We start from the raw sequence: 20,991 nt of genomic DNA, 5'->3' as shown, positions 1-20,991 counted from the left end.
TATATATATATATATATATATATATATATATATATATATATATATATATATATATATATATATATGTATATATATATATATATATATATATATATATACATATATACATATATATACATATATATACGTATATATATATATATATACGTATATATATATATATATATATATATATATATATATATATATATATATACGTATATATATATATATATATATATATATATATATATATATATATATATATATATAAAATGCGATTATCATTGTGATGAATATAGGTGTGTGGAGCATCATCTGATTTTGATAAGGTCATTTTGAAAAAAATGAGCATCACCTCAGGCGACCTTTAAGAGGAGACTCTGAGGCAGCGGACGTGGACAGTCCGGCGTCGGGCTCTTGAGTGGGAAGAACAAAAAAATGAATATGGATAGCAGCAGTCCACAAGTAAAATCTATAATGATATTCCATAAATACTGTTTGTTTTACATATCGGCACAGTTATCCATCTGCAGCGCTTTAACAATATTTCCTGAAAATTATGACCTTTTCAAAATGCCTGCAGAGCGATATAAAAAGTTGTCCACGAGGAAAAAGAAGAGACGGCACATTCCGGGCAGGACAAAATGCTCAACCCTACTGGACTTGGGCGCACTTAATGCCACGCTCTTTCCAAGTTGGGCCCCACTGGACAAAGCCAAAGGTCGCCTCCACGGGCCCACTAATTTGATGCTTCATATTGTGTGCTGAAGTGGAGGCTATTGACCACTGCCTCCATAGCCCAGCGGACTTGGAGGGCAGTTGAAAGGGATCGGGCTATTCAGCACTCATCCATCCCTGCCTTTCATTTCAGAGAGGTGCACAATATATGCAAGCTTATATAACATCAAATACATCAACATGAAAGAGAGGGGGGGGGAATTAAACGCTTTTGAAGTTTTGAATCTTCAGAGGGGGAAAAAATATTATTGATACTCAGATTTCCAGTCTTTTCTGGAAGATAATAGCATCGAGGAAAGATTTTCGTTATGTGGAGATATTGTCCTTTCCTTTCCTGCCCTGCGCTGCCCTCATCTCGATCATGAGCTTAGTGGGAACACCGATAGCTACAGATTGGAGCCGTAATAAATCATAAGAACTAATGAAAAGCTGAAGGATGAGAAGGATCCCGAGTCGGAGTCAAACACACTGGGTCAACAACCGAGTTGCTGGCAATAGAGACACGCAGGTGGAGAAGTACAGAGGAAATGTGAAAGGAAATTAAATGATGCGGTTAAATTGTCTCTTCTTCCTGCAAATACGCGTTTAGTGAATTTAAAAGTGCATATCGGGAGGTCCTGAATGGACAGCAATTTGATCCCTCTGGGACTCCTTCCTGGAGCTGTTTACTTGCATTTGTCAGTGCAGAGACGCGCGAGTCTCTTCATGCGCTCGTTTATGCATGTGTGAGTTTGAGCACTTGGACTACCCACAACTGCCTGGAAAATAGTCCCCTCATTACATTCACTTTTAGCTGCAATTTAAAAGCAATTACCCTAAGCCTTGCGGTCAGAAAAGGCGTAAACATGGTACATTTGTTTGACAGGCAAGGGCGAACTGATAAATCATCATCATCAGCATCAATCTGCAACTGCTACTAAATGCCTCCCCTGTGGATGCACAAGCCTATATTTGCTTCCACTGAATAAGCAGAGTCGAACGAGTGAACGGCCAAACCAGCAGCGGCTATGTTAGCCAATGAGCCTATGACGAAAACAAGATTTATTTCTGTGTGCACGTTGTGTGTTCCGCTATGAGCTACTTACGCCTCAGGTGTGAAATCCTTCTCTTTGCAGATCTCCATGAGTTTGGGGGTAAGCCTGTAGGCCTTGAGGGACAGGGAGCCTTGTGCCGTCTTTATAGGGTCTAGAATGACAAGAGAGTTATAACAGTTGAAAAAAAAATATGTAAAATGGCACTTTAAAAAAAGGACTACTTCACCTCCAACATGACCATCTGTACATAAATTACTCGCCATGCGTTACCCTGACATTTTTGTTTTTCTCACATGTCTCCATGGTGAATGAAGACTGTCGAAAACACGGAGAGGTCTTGATGAATTGAAGTAAATTGGGGCGGCGTTTCACAGCAGCAAAACTACACCAAAACATCTGTTCACAAACTCTCACACAACTCAGTGCAGCACAATCCAAGTCTCACTCATCCAGTTGTATGCTCAGTACTTCACAAACATGCATTTTTTGCCAAAACATGCAGGCATGCTACTTGTCTGTTGCAGGCGTGAGACTCAAGTGTTGAAGTGTTTTATCTAGAATGCATGCCTGTTTGGGAAGTAGTGAGCACACAACAAGATAAATGAGTCTTGCATTATTCTCGACAAGTTGTGTGAGAGTTTGTAAACTGATGCTTTGATATAGTTTTGTTGTTAAACCTCGTCTCCATTTACTTCATTTTCGTATTCTCCGTACAGCGTGGAGGCTTGCGAGAGCAAAAAAAAGTTTTCTTCAGGAACTTAAAAAAGGTAACACAGGGTTAGTAATTGATATACAATTGATCAAGTATTCCTTCAAATCAGATTCTCTGACTTCAGCAAACAAATATCCAATCTGATTTCCTCCGGCTCTCAAGGTACCATAGACGACAATCTTATAGTCACCTGCTGACATACATTATTTATTCAATATTGTTTATACAGGTCTGGAGGGAGAGTTGCTTCAGTTACACACAATCACAACGATGATTGAACATAGTAAGAGAGTGTACGTACGAGAGGATTCCTGTATACCTTGATTATACCACGATATGGTTCAGTGATATGGTGCAATAAGACTCAATCATTTGCTTAGTATGTTGTTTAACCAACAATGTGATGAAGTTACAGACAGAGGTTTAACAGATTCCTATAAATTAAACTCAACTAGATCTGCAAAGGGAATCTATAGAATATGACAACAGCAACAGTTAAGTTTGCTTTCTATTGGTGGAATACAGTGGTGTGTGTTTGCATTCTGCACACCATCACAGGCCAAAGTTACAACGTTGTCTCTAATCCAGAATGTCTGTTGTCCTTTCTCAATATGAAAGCAGTGTCCAGCGGTTAAGAGTATTTATACAGCGCGACACTTTATTTTCACACATCTCAAAAGTGTCACGGTACTAATTATTACAAACATAGAAAGAAGTCTAACTGAGCTGAAGACCAGAAGTGTCTTCAGTGAAGACAAGTAAAGACAAAAAGTCCTTAAAAAGGTGCTAGCTGGAGAGGAGCTACCATTAAAACCATCCAGTCCCTCCCCATTAGATCCCTCACTTGATTGATGTTGTCACTCAACAGGAATTCTGTTCCTATCCATTTTAGGGATGGAAAACACTCGCGTCTGTACAGGCATACACATCCGAGCAGTAAGGAGGGGGAGTGGAGGAGCTGGTGGTCTGTCCATTGCAAAATGACATTTACACAGCGGGCTCGGTATTATATTATACCAATTCAACCATCTGAAGAGTCAAGCTAAAGGAACACTTAAAAAGACAGGAAAATGTGAAAGTATCTAGAGAGGCTGAGAGGAATGGCTCCGCCGTCCAATTCTATTCCACGTTCCCGTTTATGCTACAGAGAGACAGAGAGAGAGAGAGCGAGAGAGAAAGTGGTGATAGCGGCTCAGACTGGCTGACAGCCACCAAACTACCAGAAATTGTTTGTGTGACTTATACCATTCCCAGGAGCCAACTGTGAAGAGCCATGTTCCAACAGCACAGCACAATCCAAACAAGATGCAGCCAATCTCAATCCATGCTGGCCAATCTCCATTGAGACGGGTTGGTGACAGCCAGTGGATTAAGACAACGTTCTCCTTGCTGACTAAATCAAAATGCAGCTCATAGGAGCCTCCTGAACTGGCCTGTCCACCTCTTCAACTGTTCACCTCATGCAAGAAAAACTGCTGTCATGGTGAACATGGTGAACCAATTGGTTTAACAACCCACTACAATACTGGACGGAAGCCATTAACTCAGCAGCTAGGCACCTGATTGATTCATCAATCGGCATAAAATGACCGGCGAGCTAATGACCAAGAGAGGAAAAAAAGAAATCAATTTGCCTTCCCTTTGTCTTTAAAGAGAGATAATGTCAAGTCCTTTGAGGTGCTTTGATCTATTAAGAGCAGCGTTATTGACTGACATTAACAGGAGCGCTCCTTTAGAAAGAGAAAGGACTGACTGCCTGTCTTACGGGCCAGCAGGACGAGATCAGAGGGGTTCATATGTCAGCTGGTTAAAATTAATCTTTGCCCGTCACGGATTTGTACGATCAGAGAACATGACAACCCTGAAGTGATTGCGGAGAGAAAGAACAGGGCCGAGGGGAGTTCCTTTACACTCACCGGCACTGAAACATTGATGAAATTCAAAGCTGTTTTCATAATTGTTTTAAAAATGAAAATTTGGGTCGCTGCCTCATTCGTGACTACAAGTGAGCGGATAAACACGAAGCTGTTTAAATGAACGACTGAGATTTCAGGTCAGTGAGCTTCTCAGACTTTTTGTGACACTCTGGCCGTACTTACTTTTCAGTTCATGAACCTGAAGGAGGTAAACGCAGCACGTTATGAAGTGTGCAACATCGGCAGGAGCTACCACGTCTATACTTGATCGTGTAAAAGTCGAACGAAACGATTAAATACTTTTGTGATTTACTCAAATGTGCCCCAATCCATGTCCAATGTACTAATATACCGCCTCTGAAGTCAATGAGCACTTGGAGTGGTTATGTAGTGGTGAATCATCATGTATTTAGACCCCGAGGAGTTAAATGCACAGTGTTTAATAGTGACAGGTTTTATTTTGATGTCATGAAGGTTGTAATATTGCTGTAATTTGAAAGAAGGCTTACACCATCTGGGATGGCATTATGGGCCGCTCTTAAAGGTCTTTACTGTGGAGCAGGTGCAGGCACACGATGCCAACACGCGCCATGTTAGTGGTTAGCAGCTACCTTGTTAATCCGGTCTATGTTTCCCTGTCTTCTGTCAGTGGACCCCTGTAGACCTCTGCACTGAACTGCATACCCTACTAATGTTTTTTTTTTTTTTTTTTTTAGGTAGTTCAAGCCTCGACTTCTGGCATTTTGACCGACGCCATCTTGAGTCATTTTCTCAAACTTCCATTCAACCCGACTTGTTTCTGTAACCAGAGTCACCGCCCCCTGACGCCCATGAGAAAGAACGTAAGTTTAAGGCACTTCTGCATTGGCTTCACAATTAGGCATTCCTTTTACTTCCAGGTATTTGCAATGGATTTGGCCAAAAAAAGACTTGGAGACCACATGATGTGCGACAGGCCGCACCTATGGATATTTTCGAGTAGTTATCTTGTGTCCTAACAATTGCAAATACAGTTTTTCATTTATTCGAGTGGTGAGTGAAAATAAATCCAGTAATTCTCCAGTCTACTTACCATAGATGAGTACAACGGACTCTTCGATGGCGTGCTGATAGCTGAATTGGGAGTCGAGCAGCGCTCGGCTGACAAAGGAGCCATAGTAGGTGGACTGGTACCAGCCCACATGCAGATGGTCAATGTTGACGTGACGCAGAGAACGCATCATCTCCATCTGGTACTGGACTAGAGGCAGAGAGAGAAGTAGAAATAGAGAGAGAGAGGAATGGGACAGAGAGAAAACATTTAATTCAGAATGAACTTCATTAAAATCAGCTTGGGGATTTTTCTTGAGGAGGGGGGGGGGGGGAGTCTGAGTATCTGGTCTCCATCTGTAACTGGACATGGTGTACGAACAGAAGGCGGTGAGCAAACAAACAACAAAGAAATGCAACGGAACAGAGAAAAACAAAAGCTTTGTCTTCCGTTATCAAGTGGTTGTGGTAGAGATTCCTAAAACAAACATCTACCGGGACCACCAGTCACCCTTTCATTCCTTATGTCAGAAAATATATCCTGGCAGAGGGATAGCGAGATAGATACACAGACAGGCTTCAGCTACTGGAGAGAAGGCTAGATGCATCACAAGGAGAGCCATTTCATTACACCAGACATCCTGAGGACGGGCAGCCAGAAATACAAACTACCTGCCGCGTCGGCTGTAAGAAACAACCAAAGCAAGAGAGCAAAACAGCATCTCCATGCAGGCTGGCTGGAGGAGGTTGATAAATCAGGTATTATCGGGCAGCTGTGGCCCCCTAGACCCCAGCCTGTAGAGCACATCCTTCTCCTGCTGGGGCTGTTAACAAGAACAAACTGGAGAGGCGGAGAGCAGACGAAAAAGACACGGAGCAAAAGACGATGGAGAGGTGGAGGATAGTGAAGAGAGAGGAAGAAGTGAAAGAGAGGGAGAAGAGAAAGGAATAAACAGAAAAGGAAGAAATGGGAACAAGTGAGTGAAGAAAAATGCAATCTCGTCTTTAGGGTTCTTTCTAATTGCCTGAATTTGACCCCTGGTGGTGATGTTATGTAAAGCAAGGAGTGAGTTCAGTCAAAAACACGTGAACATTTCATTTCGTCACAGTACATGCGGCACTCACAAAGAGAGCAGTCACGCATGAGACATAGTCGGGTTTATTCGCTTTGACTTATCCAGTCATTAACCAACCTCCCACAAGCACACCCACACTTTTTTTTCCCACTCGCTGTCATTTTATTCCACTGCCTCTGCTGTACTCCACGCTGAAAACAACGGTCTGCCCACAATTACACATTCATCCCCTGCAGGAGTGCATCATGAGGAGACGAAGGGCAGCGCTGAGGTGCCGACAATAAAACACAGAACACCTGGACCGGCACACTGGATGGGGACAGACGGACAAAGAGGCCCTATTCACGGCCTGTCCATGCCGGGATGGAGTGGCTGCACCAATCCAGCCTTATCTGGCCTTTTTTTATTTAGTGATTGACGTTGTCAGAGAGATAAAAGCAGAGCAGAGCAGATTAACGGGATAATATAGGGGGGAGGAGATGGGACGCAAGGAAAGGAATTCAGGAAGATTGGGTGTTATCAGGGGGAAGAGCGAGATTGCGGACCGTGTAGCAACTCTGTGACAAACCACAGAGGGAAGGGTGTCAGCCGGTGTCTAACACTGTGTGTATGTGTGTGTATGTGTGTGTGTGTACGTGTTTCTTAGCTGTGATTTTCAAGCGTAGCAGCAAGTATGTGTGTAGAGTATACTTCTTAGTGTCTTCTTTGTAATTGTGAGTCTAATGTGACAAATGAGAAGTAGGTGAGAATAAAAACATGGGAGCGGGTCAGAGGGAAGTTGGTATCCATACCCTACACATCAAAGAGGGGCACTTCATTTCGTTCACCCCGTCACAGAGCAGGGGAGTGAAGGGGGCCGGATTGGAACTGTGCACGTGTTTGTGACGGGCAGAGTCGGTCTGTCGGAGAGAGCGGCTCTGCCCGGGGGAAGGCGAGCAGCAGGCTTCAAGACACACAGAGCTCGGCGGAGAGGGACGGCCTCCCGCCACCTTACTACTGTATCGGTCTCTGCACTCCGATGCCAATCAGTGCGAGTACTTGCCTCTCAAGCTGCACCGATTGCGTATACATGCCCCAACACCCCGTCATTAGCTGGGAAATTGTGCACAAAGTGATCCGTCTCTGAAGTGAAAGCTGGAGGCTGGAGGACTGACAACAGAGGCAGGAAAAGACAATCAGCTATCTCTCATGTCTAATCCGACCGCTAACGCCCTTCTTAGCTCTTGATAAATTGAACGCGAGTACGACATCTTTATATGCCAAGTCAGTTGGTTTCATAACGTTACAGTTTTTTACTAATACCTTCACGTATCGCAACGTTTCTGCCCTCCAGTCTGTCAATCTAGTCGATACAATGGCATGTTACTGCCAACTCCCGTTGTACAGTGCTGTCTTTTTTTATGTCTTTAATTCGTTTAATTTAACAGTATTTACTTTGCATGATGTTCACATTATCATCATACTCAATCCATCTATATTCAGCAGAATTTGTGGTCGTTGCAGTTAAAAGAAACATTTTTTATGTGGGTGTCCAATCAGCGTTGAAATACAGCTCTCCTGCTCGCGGAGCCGTGTCAGCAGAGCCTCCATTTACGAGGATGCAATATGTGAGTGCTTGTAGCGGCCGGGGTCCTCACTGGTCATAACCGTCTGCACGGCCAAAGCACCCGCAGCCATTATGCGGGTGCTTTTCCTTTGCCGTGTACTTCAGCTCGAATAAATATGAACATCTGAGTTAGTGAAAACACCGTGAACTGTATCCTCGACCGTTAATGGGATGCAATTTTCACTATGGGAAAAGTAGCTTATTTGCAATACAAACTAAGAGAACCGTTTTAGTTTTTTTTACTTTATGTACACAATGGACCTTACAACAGGTTTAGGAAGTTCTGTTTGTAAGCAGCGTCTACAGCATGCGCTCCCCCAGCTCCCCAGAGGCGGAGATCAGAAATCCAAGCTGAAAAACATCTGTAGTTCTTCCTCGCTTTGAACTACGTCACTCACATCAGATGATGATACTGAAGTTGTACGAGAACACATCAAAAGACATTAATGAATAACTGTGACAGTTTCTTGGCAAGTGGTAGTATGCACAACTTGCAATCTTTTGATTTGCGTCTCTATAAACCTGCTTATCTGATTTCACAAAGACTTTGAAGATGCTTTTTGTATTATAAATGAGAAGCTGCGTTTTGGTTCACTCTGACTGGACTGTGAAAAGACAGAGTTTATGATGTCACTTCTCAAGTGCTGAGAATTACAAAAAGCGCAGAGTAGGTTCCAAAGAAATTCAAAGAACATGAGACTGCGCGAGTGTTTCCCCCGAGCTGCTGGGTCAACCGAGCCGCCGAAAGCTACCAAGTGCCCACACAAAGAGACAAGAGACAAGAGACTGTTGGCTGAAATGAGTGATTATTCTGCAGGGAAACCAAACGTGTCGCTCTCAGCAGATAATTTTCCAATTTGTTAGAGAACCAGCTGATTGAGCCAAATGGTTTGGCTGATAATTGAGGTTCAACTGTATTTGGATATCTGCGTTTAACTGCATTAACTCTACTGAAAAAAATGGCCGTAGGCATGCAGCTTAAGCAAACAATTTAGAGGCTTTAAATGAATATTGTAAACCCATTAATCGTTACACTTTGATTTAATTTTAACTCTAAAATAGACATTTATAAAACCGATACTACTCGAAACCGATGCTGGGGAAAAATGAAAGCGCCAAATATGTATTGTAATGAATTATCCTTCTGTACTGTATGCAGACCACTAAAAGAATTGGCTAAAACACTTCCATACATTGTACACTTCTGTGACTTAATTTGCATGAAATCCTACAGCACACAAAATATATGAAAAACAACAGGAGATTGAATGTTTCTTTGAAGGAGACTGACTTGTACTCTTATTATCTGGATGACACTCAGCTTCCATACTCCAGCAGACAGGCAAGCAAACTACTACGCGCTGTACCCAGGTCAGGAGGAGATAGACGGGAGACACAGACCGACGTGCAGCCCGACGGCTGAAACCAGATGTGTCTGAGTGAGACTACAAGCCGGTGGAAAGCCAGCCAGCTCATCCAGCGCAGATCTAATACAGAACACAGAGCCTTGTGAATGCCACGGGATCACTACCTTGTTTGTTTCAAAAAAACAAAGAACAACCGCTGTGAAAGAAGATGGCAAAACAAACTGTGCGACCCCCGTGACGTGGGTGGGTATACTCGTGTAGGCACGCTCCACAATACAAACCTCCGGAGAACTCTCAGGATATTTGGTTTCAAAAAAAGGGTAGGTGTAAATAAAACAATTGTATTTATAGCAGTATAGTCTCTTGGCTGATTTATTGTTTTGTGCTCGAAAAAAAAGAAGCTGTAAATTGTATAAGACATTAAAGAACGACTATGACCTCAAGAATCAAACATTCATACATGACAAGGAGAGAGAGAAGACAAACGCGTCGGCCTCTTTTGTCTTCTTATGGCCAGAGAGTGTGATGGGAGGACAGCTGTCCGTGTTCTGGTCAAGGTAATCTGAGCGGTGGGACATGAATGAAGGTCTCAGCTATTTCAGCTCCCATTGAGGGGGAGGTGACCTAAAAGTGACGCTTCAAAGCTTCTGTCCAACTACAGAGGAATCCAGCTGCCGACAGGGTAGCTCACAGATGTGCAACTTAAAGAAAGCCGTGCACTGATGATCAGAGCGCACGTTCTGACAAATAAACGAGTCATATTAGCAGATATTTTAGCACAATGAAGGATGTTAATCTGCAATACAAGCAAATCAGCTTGATATCTGTGCGTTTCCTTCTCTCCCATTCTTTAACTACGTTAGCAGCCACTATGGGTGACAGCCCTGGGAGGAAGGTGCTCAAATTACAACAATACCTTAGACATCTGGATTCTGTCTATGTCCTGTCCAGGGTGAGACTCAACCATCCTAAAAATCGTAGGTCCCAGCATGACAAGCCCTCTCTATTTTCTGTTGGGGGAAAAAAAAGCAAAAACCCCATCTTGCTCCCCGTTGTCACATTACAAAGACAGCCGTTAACATTGTGTGGACGTTAACGACAGCATAAGCCAGAGAATAGCCAATTTCACAGTATCATCAAGGCGCAGAGGTGGGAGCATGCGCCACCGTTTGCTATTCCTCATTCATTTCTGCTGCCCTGCCTCCGCTCCCATCTATCAATCTGGGTCCTGCGGCCAGACAGGGAATGAGTCTGCCCATTCCATTCGCGCTGCTTGATTGTGTGCGTGTCTGTCTCAGGGAGAGGACAGGGGCTGTAAGACTAAGACAAAATAAAAGTGCATTTAAAATAGGACAAGAGAGAATAGTGAAACAGGACGTGATTCTGAGTGAAGGTGCAAAATGTGGGAGAGCAGGTGTGTGTTTGTGAGCAGAGGGGTGAGTGTGTGTGCTCTTATGTGTCTGGAAAGCGCAACGGGAAAGAGAAAGTGTGAGATGCGTGAAGCCCGAGGATGCCACGTACTACAAGCTGTACATCTAAAGTGAGCGTGTGCATCTCTGTATGTTAGAGTCGAGGTATTTATCAGCTGGGAGCTAAACTCCTCACCTTCGGCAATGAGGTTAAGAGTCATAATCAACACGGCACTACCAGTGTGTGCATATGTGTGTGTGTGCAATGAACCAGACAGATAGTCCATACTCTAATACTCAATGACACGAGGTGAACTGCATCAGACCTCGCATGCTGCTGCAGGCCACAACATCTCAGCACAGGCAGCAAGATGTGTGTGAGTGTGTACGTGTCTCTGAATGTGAGGACGCACGTATCAGCGTGTCACAACCCATTCTAATCACCACCTTGACTGGCTGACTGGGCCTCGCCTGCTGCAGTGTTTTCACACACACACACACACACACACACACACACACACACACACACACACACACACACACACACACACACACACACACACACACACACACACACACACACACACACACACACACACACACACACACACACACACACACACACACACACACACACACACACACACACACACACACACACACACACACACACACACACACACACACACACACACACACAAAGTTGAGCAGATGAATAATATGAAATAAATAAAATAATGTCAGAGGTCGGAAATTGGTGAGCTAGATTACCTTTACCCTTCATTTCCCTCCTCTACTTCCTCCGTTTGGTGAATGGAAATTTTGAATTGCTTAAAATGAGGTTAGACGGCCCAATCAGACCTCCATCCAAAAATAACCTGATTACATTTTCATGAGAATTCTCTTAGGTAATAAAAGCCATCACGGATAAAAAGGAAAGAAAAGGAAGGAATATATTTTTTTTGGGTTGGTTTCAGAACAGAAACATACAGCGGTGATTGAAGTGCACTCTAAAGAGTAGTGGTTGTGTTCAGCATGGGAAAAGTCAAGAAGACGGCTTGGCTTTCCTCCCTCGCTTACCCTGCACATACAAAATACATTTTGACTTTGCGTTGACCCATCAACATCCTCTCAAAGTCGACACTGAAAAACGACGGCCATTTTCGGATGATTGATAAGACTGCTGGCCTTACAGGCTGCTCTAAATAACTAATTCCTCATATTTTGCCAGTGGTGCCAGCAAAGCATGCTCATCTTGGCACGTCATAAATACTTCAGAGCCCGAGAGGGAAAACAAAACAAATGTTTAGGTGCATTACAGTCTAAAGGCACCATAGTCGACCAGCGTTCTGCCGAGTGGAGAAGCGTGTAGTTCCACCTCACCCTCAGGACTCGGCACACCAGGCCGTAAGTTAATGAGTCCACCTTCTTGACCCATTGCCGACAACCTCAACACAAACCCCAAGCTGCTTCGTAAGATATAAACAGAGAGTGGTTCTTACCGTCTCTGTGTTTACACATTTATTTTGTTTCCTCAGTTTGCTTTAAAAGTCTCCGTGACAATCCTGTTAAGCATTCTTACACACCTCGCTTGACATTACCTCTTATACAACAAAACAACACACCACCTCTGGTATCTTCTAGTTTGGAGAACAAAGTAAATCGTGACGTTTGAAGGCCTTGAGACCAGCTGCCTGTTCTGCCTTGTTGTTCCACTGCTGCTTTGCTTTTTACTCAGCCTCCTTCGACCGCGCTACTCCTCGGGAGTCCCTAAACAGGAGCGGAGGACTCCCGATGATATTATTGCATTTTTTCCGCTCTACCGAGTTCATCACATCACTGGTGAACCGTAATGTCCTCAACCCTCTGAACACATGCCGTTTCATTGATGCCCTGTGCATTTTTGGGGTCAATATAATACATTTTTGAGGGGAAATCTCCATCCTTGTGGACTGAAATGTCATTAGGTTAGAGAGTGAAAACAATATCTCCACAATGAACAGAAAGGGGGGAAAGAGGAAATTAAGTTTTTTTTCTCAAGGACACTCAAGATCTGAACTCACCGAATGCACACAGCAGCGTCGGTACCCTGCACCCTTGAGGTGAACCGTTACAGAAAAAGCGCACAGCTGAGAGAAAAGTATAGAGATTATAGATTCTCAAACTCACTAACTCACACTAAACCCTAACCTGACCCACCAGATGGTTTGTTACACAGAACCATCTGAGCGGCAGTCACTGGAAGCTGTTTGGGGAAAAAAAATAAAATTAAAAAAAACACACATCTGGTAGAATCCATCGCGAGAGTCCAGCTGCCATGCAAGGTAAGCTAAACCCTAAGAAAAGAAAATGAACAGCAGACAATAGAACCACCCATGTTCAGAGGTTCTTATTGTGCACACCAGGGGTTCTCAAACAAGGGTACTCATATCATTTGAAAGAAGATTCTATAGATTGGGTACATATAGATCAGTAGTGTTGCATTACCCAGTTCAAAGTCAACTCACAGTGACCACATTTTAGACAAACAACAAACAGACCAGCAGCGCTGTTGAAAGGGCCCTTGAGTTCATCCAACAGGACTGAGTGGGTACATGAGGGGGGAAAACAAGGCAGGGAAGCATTGATGTAGATGCATTATCTGCATGACAACACAGTCACAAGATTAATGAGGTCTACCACTCAACATCATTATGACATACCCAAGAGACAGAAATAGAGAGGAGAAGTGAAAGGAGGCAACGCTGGGGGAGAAAGGAGAAAGGTACATGGAAGGCGTCCGCCTGTCTTTCATCTGTGAATGCTATTTGCTAATTGAGCACACAACTGTGTGTGTGTGTGAGCGTGTGTAAGACGGCACAAGGGAAAGCAGACCTATGACATCTGACATGTCATATCAATCATTAGTGATAATTATAAAAGGATTATAATATCATATTAGTAGCTAGCTATGGTTTTAATAAACAGGTTTGTATTTAAGGATATTCTTATTGTACAGCTGACTACGCAAAGAAAAAACCCACAAATGAACATCATGACTGTTCATTTCTGTTGCTAATTATTAACATCACCTCACAAAACACGTTGCTGATCTCGTCTCACTTCCGCATATTCGGTGAAAGGTGTTCCTACAGACAAGCTGCTTCTTGGGTACCACAGTCAGAGACATTACATTCAAGCACGTTCTTTACCTTCTACCTCTAAAAAAGAACAAACACTTTCTATCTCCGCATTGTCACGGTCAGCTGCTGCTGCTGATGTGAGAGAGCAGATAGCTTGTCCTTCTGTCGGGGCATTTCGTCCGTCAGAAGGAGGGAACGGTGATAAATGCGCCAGTTGTCGAGAAGTAAATGGTGGTATCGAGTTGTGGTCTGGTCCGGGGTGTCGGGAGAGGCACGAGGCTAATTCTCAGCAGCGAGGCTATAATGGGGGGTGTGTGTGTGAGTGTGTGTGTGTGCGCGCACACCCAGCGCGGTCCATGTTCCACCTGGCACAGTGGATTAGGTGCAATTAATCTTAGTTAAGCAAGCCCTGCGGAGAGCTGCCTCCATTTGCATGTGCACACACATACAAACAGGCGCGCTAGGCCACAAACAGGCGCGCATACACACACACACACACACACACACACACATTTATACACACACAGCGATGCACCGACGATAGTGATAGCGCAGAGAAGCAGCTGCTTTGTGTGCATGACACACGGACGGGTTCACCATATGCACATGTGACAGCGGCGCTTGTCACAGGGCTTTGTTTTTACAGTTGGAATGTGGAGATCGTGTGGATGGGGAAGTAAGGTGCGACCGTTTGCTCCACATGTGCACGTATCCGAGTTCACCTTTTTAAATGGGAGACAAAGTCAAAAGAAATCTACTTGATCGACTTGCCAATACACGTTCTACATTAGGGGGATGGGAGGTATTTTGACTTTTTATGGCATATCAATATATATGTAGCCCTAAAAACGCTGAAGTATGTCCTCGAGTCAGCGAGTGATAAAGTTACACAATTGGTCGACGTGAGCGATAACGTAACGCCAATCGGCCGCTCTGAAAATGAATAGCCTTTGGTTTCATTAACGAGCAAGCTGCTTAACGGATTGCATTGGGCCCTAGGGACGCAAACCAGGTCTGTTCTGTTTCACAAAGTCACATTATGAACAGTTACAATTAGGATGATTAATCCAGAACAACAAATTGCTGAAAATAGCATGATTATATTGTTGAGTTTATTGAATTAAAGCGGCACTCAGCTGTAGATTTACCATGTCATGTCACGTATCCGTTTTAATAAAAGTTACAACAATCGGTGCATTGGGAAAGGCATAACAGACGTGTGCCGATGTGCCATCGCAAAACAACTCAAAAACATGAGTACGTTATTGAGAAAGATGCCAAACATATTTTTAAGGAAGTGCCTTGATGTTTAGTCATTCTTGGTAAAAATTACATTTCTTCCCCTTAAACAGCATTAATTATCCCAGCAACTACACTAAATGCATGCAGGAGTCGGTCCTTTAGCCTCTCCCGTACCACCCCCATCATTTGTGTGTACCACATCGCATGTGGCCTCAGCTGATCAAAAAAAAAAAAAAAAAAACTACAAGCGTCAGAGTAAACATAGGACATCAACACCGCCCGATAGTAGCAAAGTGGTATTTTGGACATCTGGGTCTTAGCCAGTTTGAGCACTTTTAAAGTTTGAATAAGCATAAAACTGTTGAATCATAACTATAAAATATGAGCAACCGGGTTAAATAATATCTGGTTATTTGATAAAAAGTCAAAAGAACACACAATTCATTGCCAAGACAGAGGAGGAATTAAACTCCTACAATTCTGACTGGTGTTCAGTTGTCTCCCACAGTGGCTGAGTTCCATTTGTTCACTCCACCACCTCTTTGATCACATGTCATGAAAATGGTTGTCGACCGTCTCCCTTTTCTCTTCAGCTCTCCCATTTGCTCATCATCGCCATTTTTCTTCTTCCTCAACATTTTTCCGACCATTTCTTTGGCCCGCCATCTCAGAGCCGTTTACGATTGCCGTCCATCTTTCTTCCCTTTCCTCCCCCCTGCCCCATCTCTCACCCTTTTGCTGTGTTGCTCTAAATTTGCCCTCATAGCGTTCTCTCTTTTTTCATCTCCCCACCCCAACACTTCAAACCTCAGCCCTTTTCTCCAATTCTCCCACCCTTGTCACATCGTTCACTCCTTCTTACCTTTCATCCTCCCCCTCGTCCCTACAGCCCACCTGGATTAGCAGCAGCAGCAGCCCCCCCCCCCCCCCTCCTTCCACAGTCCACACACAAAATTTAATGTGGGGCAGAATCGTGATGAGACAAAGGAGCGGATGAATAAAACAGTGGAACTGATGGCGATGGTGACGGCCCCCGGGGGACCCACACTCTCGATTTATTACGCCGGGTGAGCATTCAAAAGCAGATACCGCCCCAGCTCGCTGCTAACAGCTGGTCTCAGATCTGCACTACAGTGACAGAGGGACAGATAGAGAGAGGGGAGGTGAGAGACGGGGAGGGGGGGGGGGGGAGGGGGCAAGGAGCTAAAGACGGAGTAAGAATCTTTAAGCGCTTGGGAGAAAGTAAAGTACCCCAAGATCATGATACATAACAGTGCACATGATATCTTCAATGTTTATACGTGTCCCCTAAAGGTGGGCTGCCAAGTGATTTCTAATTAGCCTCACTGAGTGAGAGTACGGGGAAACGGAGGAAATCAATTTCCCATTTGGGGCAGGTGGAGTGATCTATTGAAGGGCTAACCCCGAGGAAGACCTTATCTGGACAGGAGGGGGACAAATTCTTTTTTTTTTTTTAGAACACACACACACACACACACACACACACACACACACACACACACACACACACACACACACACACACACACACACACACACACACACACACACACACACACACACACACACACACACACACACACACACACACACACACACACACACACACACACACACATGTATGTACAGTGGAGAGATCATGGCAGAGGCGTTTTAATTCCCCCTGACTTCAATTAACCCACCGTGAAAATGTCTGCCACGGACTACAATTAAAGTTCCGGGAAAAAAACCACAGACTAACCTCGCAGACCCCACTGGAGGAGACCGCTGATGTAATTGGCCTTAATTAGTTCCGTTTGTGTTTTCACTTCCTTTGCCTCGGTTTAAGAAGATTATGATTTTTTTATTTTTTTTTAACAAACATCCACTTCAGTGGACACTTACTTCTCAGCATGTTCGTTTCCGTGTCCAGCAAATATCGATATTCTGGCAAAAGTAGGAACAAAATACACGTGAGGAGTTTCAAGTCCCAACCTGCATTGTTTTCCTCGTGTTCAATCTTCAGTCCTTCAGAACCGAAGCACACAATTTAGTTTTTGGGGACCGCTTCACTATTACCACCGAGAGAGAAACTCTGTTCAGTCGTTTTTGGGATTGAAACAAAAAAACAAACTTAAGCTTTATGACGGTGGTGCTCCACATCTAAAAGTAATGCCTTTTTATTCAGAAGTAGCAAACGCACTCGTCACACACTTCAAACTAACGGGCAGTGTGTTGGTTCCCAACAATGAGGAGCATCTTTGAACTCTGCATACAGATGGAGAAACAAGTTAACTCTTGGCCAAGTGTAGTCCAGACTGGCTTCGTCCGTTTGCAATTGGGTTTTTCTGTGATATCACAAGGGGCACGTTAGCTAGCTTATGAATAATAAAAGGGGAGAAAGGATGAAAGGTAAGGAGACTGCAATCATCTCCAATCTCAAGAGGAGGAGAATATTCAGAGGAGGTGTCAAGGACCATTGGATGGACAATGACGGATGAAGAGCCAAACGAATCTGAAGCAGATGCTGCAGCTTTCCTGCCAGCCAGACACAGCAGAGTTAAACACGAGCTCCCTCCACCGGGGGGCTCGGCTCTCCTCCGTCATATTGTAAGCTCCCTAGTTAGCCGCCGAAAAAAAATGAATAATAATTAATGGTCTCATCCTAAACGGCCCATCACATTTTAGTATTTCCGACAAGGACAACATTAGACAAAGATATTTTAAAATGTGTACGTCTGGAAACCAGGTGGGAAAAGAGGAAGACATTGACAGTAGCTTAGAGTTTAGCGACGCAGCTAGATAGCAAAACGTTATCCAACTAGCAGAGCCAGGCTGATGGGAATTGCCTATAATAAACTCATATCTGAGAAAATAATCAAATCAAATAAAAGTTTAATTTGTATTTATGCTACAGTTTTGAAGGGAAATTCTCCACAGAAAGTTGCTTTTTTGTGCTGAATCCTAACACACAGCGAACAGGCTTTAGAATGACCAGGGGAGATGCATCAGTAACTCAGGCAGGCACTCCTTCAGTGCACTTGGCGGTTGATCCCAGCATTTGCTGTGTCATTTTTGCTTTTGTGGTGCACCAATGTCACTTTCACAGAGCTAATGCCATGTATTTAAATAGATCACCCAACACAAGTACTAGTATGACAACTATAGACGGAGTACTCACCTTACTTGAGGCGTTATGTTGTCTGTCAATGGCGTGAAGAGACTTTTTTCAAACGCATAACTTTTGCTACGTCAACACTATTGTGGTGTTTTAGAACCCCTGAGGAAGACGCGGGGGAACGAGTGAGACGCGTGTTGACCAAATTTCTTGACCCATACCATCGTGAAACTTTACTTTGAAACCGTCCAGTTTCAAAGTAAAGTTTTACGACGTTGTTTGATAAACAAATGTCTGAAACGGTGCCTGAACGCTTTCCTTTAGAACGAGAAAGTATTGGTGTGGATGTAGCCTTTGCTTTACTGAGATAAATGCACAGCCGCAGTATTCTCTTTAAACTAACAATCGTTGAATGCGCCACAGTCCATCTCATTTATAAGACAACACTTGGTTTGAGCCCCTGCGCTACATCCACGTAAATAATAAATGGTTTACATCGTTATTGCATGTTATGTCAATGCAAGCATCTTAGATTGCACACTCCTCGTACTATGTCGCTCGCACTACAATGATCTACATTGTAGCGCCATCAAAGGGCACCCTTGCCTTTAGTATGCTACACAACACTCGGATGAAGCAGAGGCCTTTTTGAACAAAGTGCTGCAGACTGATGAAACAAAACTTGAACTCTTTGGCCACAAAACGTATGGCTGACAAAGGCAATAGAGGAAGAAAAAAAAAAACCCTGCAAACTGTTCAACATTGCAGTGGATTAACTATGCTGTGGAGTTATGTGGCAGCCAGAGGCATGAAAAGGTACTTTTCTCAGTAGTAACAGCATGAACGTCACAGGTGTAACCAAGATCATTGATGACTGCTCTGTTCAGCTTCCAGTAAACCATACCAGTGGGCTGGAGCCCCGACAAATGGAATGTGGCCATAAGTGATGTTATTAGTTAGTTTGATGTCTAGTTAATTAGTTACATTCCACCACTGCTAGAACAAGCGCACAACGTTCTTCATCGATCCAGCTTCTATATTTTGCTCTCAAACTGCACCAGATCAGCGCATTTAACTTCAAAATGAAGAACATTTTCTTCCAGAACAAAAAGACTTCACAGGGAGCGGAGGCTCCTTCATACATGCCACTCTTTCCCCACCTTTCTTGAATAAGCAAATGAAGAGTAGTGGAGAACAATCTGCATAAATGAGTTCTCTTCATGAGGTTGTGTTTTATTGGGCGTTACCATAAACAGATTATTAGTAATAAAGAGGAATGCAAAGGGTTTGCAGATAATATAATTCTCCCCTCACAACCACCTATGGCACTTATTCTGGTCATTAGGCCTCTGCTCAGGTTGACGTTGGCTAGAGCTTTGTTGGGACTGTTGTGATTTCATCGTATGGTGAGATAAATGGTGCAAATGCAATTTGTCCCACCCCAAAGGTAGCAAGAAGACACCATGCTGTTTTGAACTAGCGATTGAGACCATAAATTCATGTTTACCGAGGTAATAAATCGGAGCTTGTTTCTGTAACCAGTGGAGTTGTTCCCTGCCGGCCTTTAGATTGAATGCAAGTTGACGGCACTTAGATTCACTTTTTAGACCCGAAGGTTGCCGCCTGATGCACACACAAGGTATTGCCGATGCTGCTTGGTAACTTCTCCCCAAAAATGTTCTGAATATCACAATTGAAATCGCTAAATGTGTAAATGAAAGCACATACTGAGATCTTATTAACATGCTCTGTGTCCCTAATAAGACACAATTGTTTCTATAATACTGAATCCTGGGATTTTTTTGAAGGACTTGCTCTAGTTCTTCCTTTTAGTGCTTTAGCGTCCGCAGCCATTTTTCGGCTATCTCGCAGCCCAATCAATTTCACTTCAATCTGAAGTTGTGCGGTTAATTGGTTTGCCGAGTAATTCAAACAGTGGCAGCGAGAGTGACACAAACAAACAAATAAAGTGAAAAGAGGGTGCCAATCAGCAAAATCAACCTCATTAAGGACTACAGGTTGTTTATACATCAAGAGCAACTTCCCATGCTCGTTTTTAATTAAGCGTCTTGTTAGGACCGGAATAGCTACAGCGTTGAAATATGTTGTCGAATCAAATGTCCAAAACGAAACGCTCCGCGGTCAACAAAAAGACCATCGAGTGTTGTCGAGGGGGGCCATCTAATTACTGAAATCAGCACACATTGCTAACAAGTCCCATTCAAAATCAGAGAGGATGGCGTAGGCAGCTTTCTTACCTGCAGTGAGTTACAGAAAAGGGGGGGGGGGGGGGGGGGGGGAAATAGGGAGGCGGAGGACTGGGGGGGGGGGGTAGTGGAGGGAAAGAGGCGGCTAATTTTGTTCTACCTTCAGGATACCTCGTCCTGCTGCTGAATGCTAGTGACGCGGGTTGAATATCAAAGGGATTTTTCCCAGAAGGTGGTACTGAGCAACGGTTAGTTTGATATAATCACTCGTTACGAGTCAAACGGGACGCCCAATCATGCTTTATAAGCCTGATAATTGCACCTAGCCGCGCTTCATCAGTTGTTCAACCAATAAGGGTGTCACGATTCTTTTTAAAACTTTTTTTTTTTTCAGTTCAGCACTATTACAATGTTAAACTATCGGGTCTTTATTC

The 20,991-nt window shown here is 43.7% G+C and overlaps 1 protein-coding gene across 1 annotated transcript in view; it reads right to left on the bottom strand.

Moving 5' to 3' along the window:
• Positions 1-20,991, bottom strand: part of LOC142938210 (eukaryotic translation initiation factor 3 subunit H) — a 46,467-nt gene that overhangs the window by 14,438 nt on the left and 11,038 nt on the right. Inside the window, exons 3-4 of the mRNA XM_076081466.1 lie at positions 5,455-5,622; positions 1,806-1,905 (exon numbers count right to left, since the gene is read on the bottom strand). Of these exons, the coding sequence (XP_075937581.1) occupies positions 1,806-1,905; positions 5,455-5,622 (268 nt within the window). The remainder of the gene's footprint in view (positions 1-1,805; positions 1,906-5,454; positions 5,623-20,991) is intronic.

Source organism: Anarhichas minor, unplaced genomic scaffold, assembly GCF_050575085.1.
Source record: "Anarhichas minor isolate MPS153535 unplaced genomic scaffold, ASM5057508v1 ptg000080l, whole genome shotgun sequence".
Classification (NCBI taxonomy): domain Eukaryota; kingdom Metazoa; phylum Chordata; class Actinopteri; order Perciformes; family Anarhichadidae; genus Anarhichas; species Anarhichas minor.
This window is presented reverse-complemented; position numbering and strand designations above follow the sequence as displayed.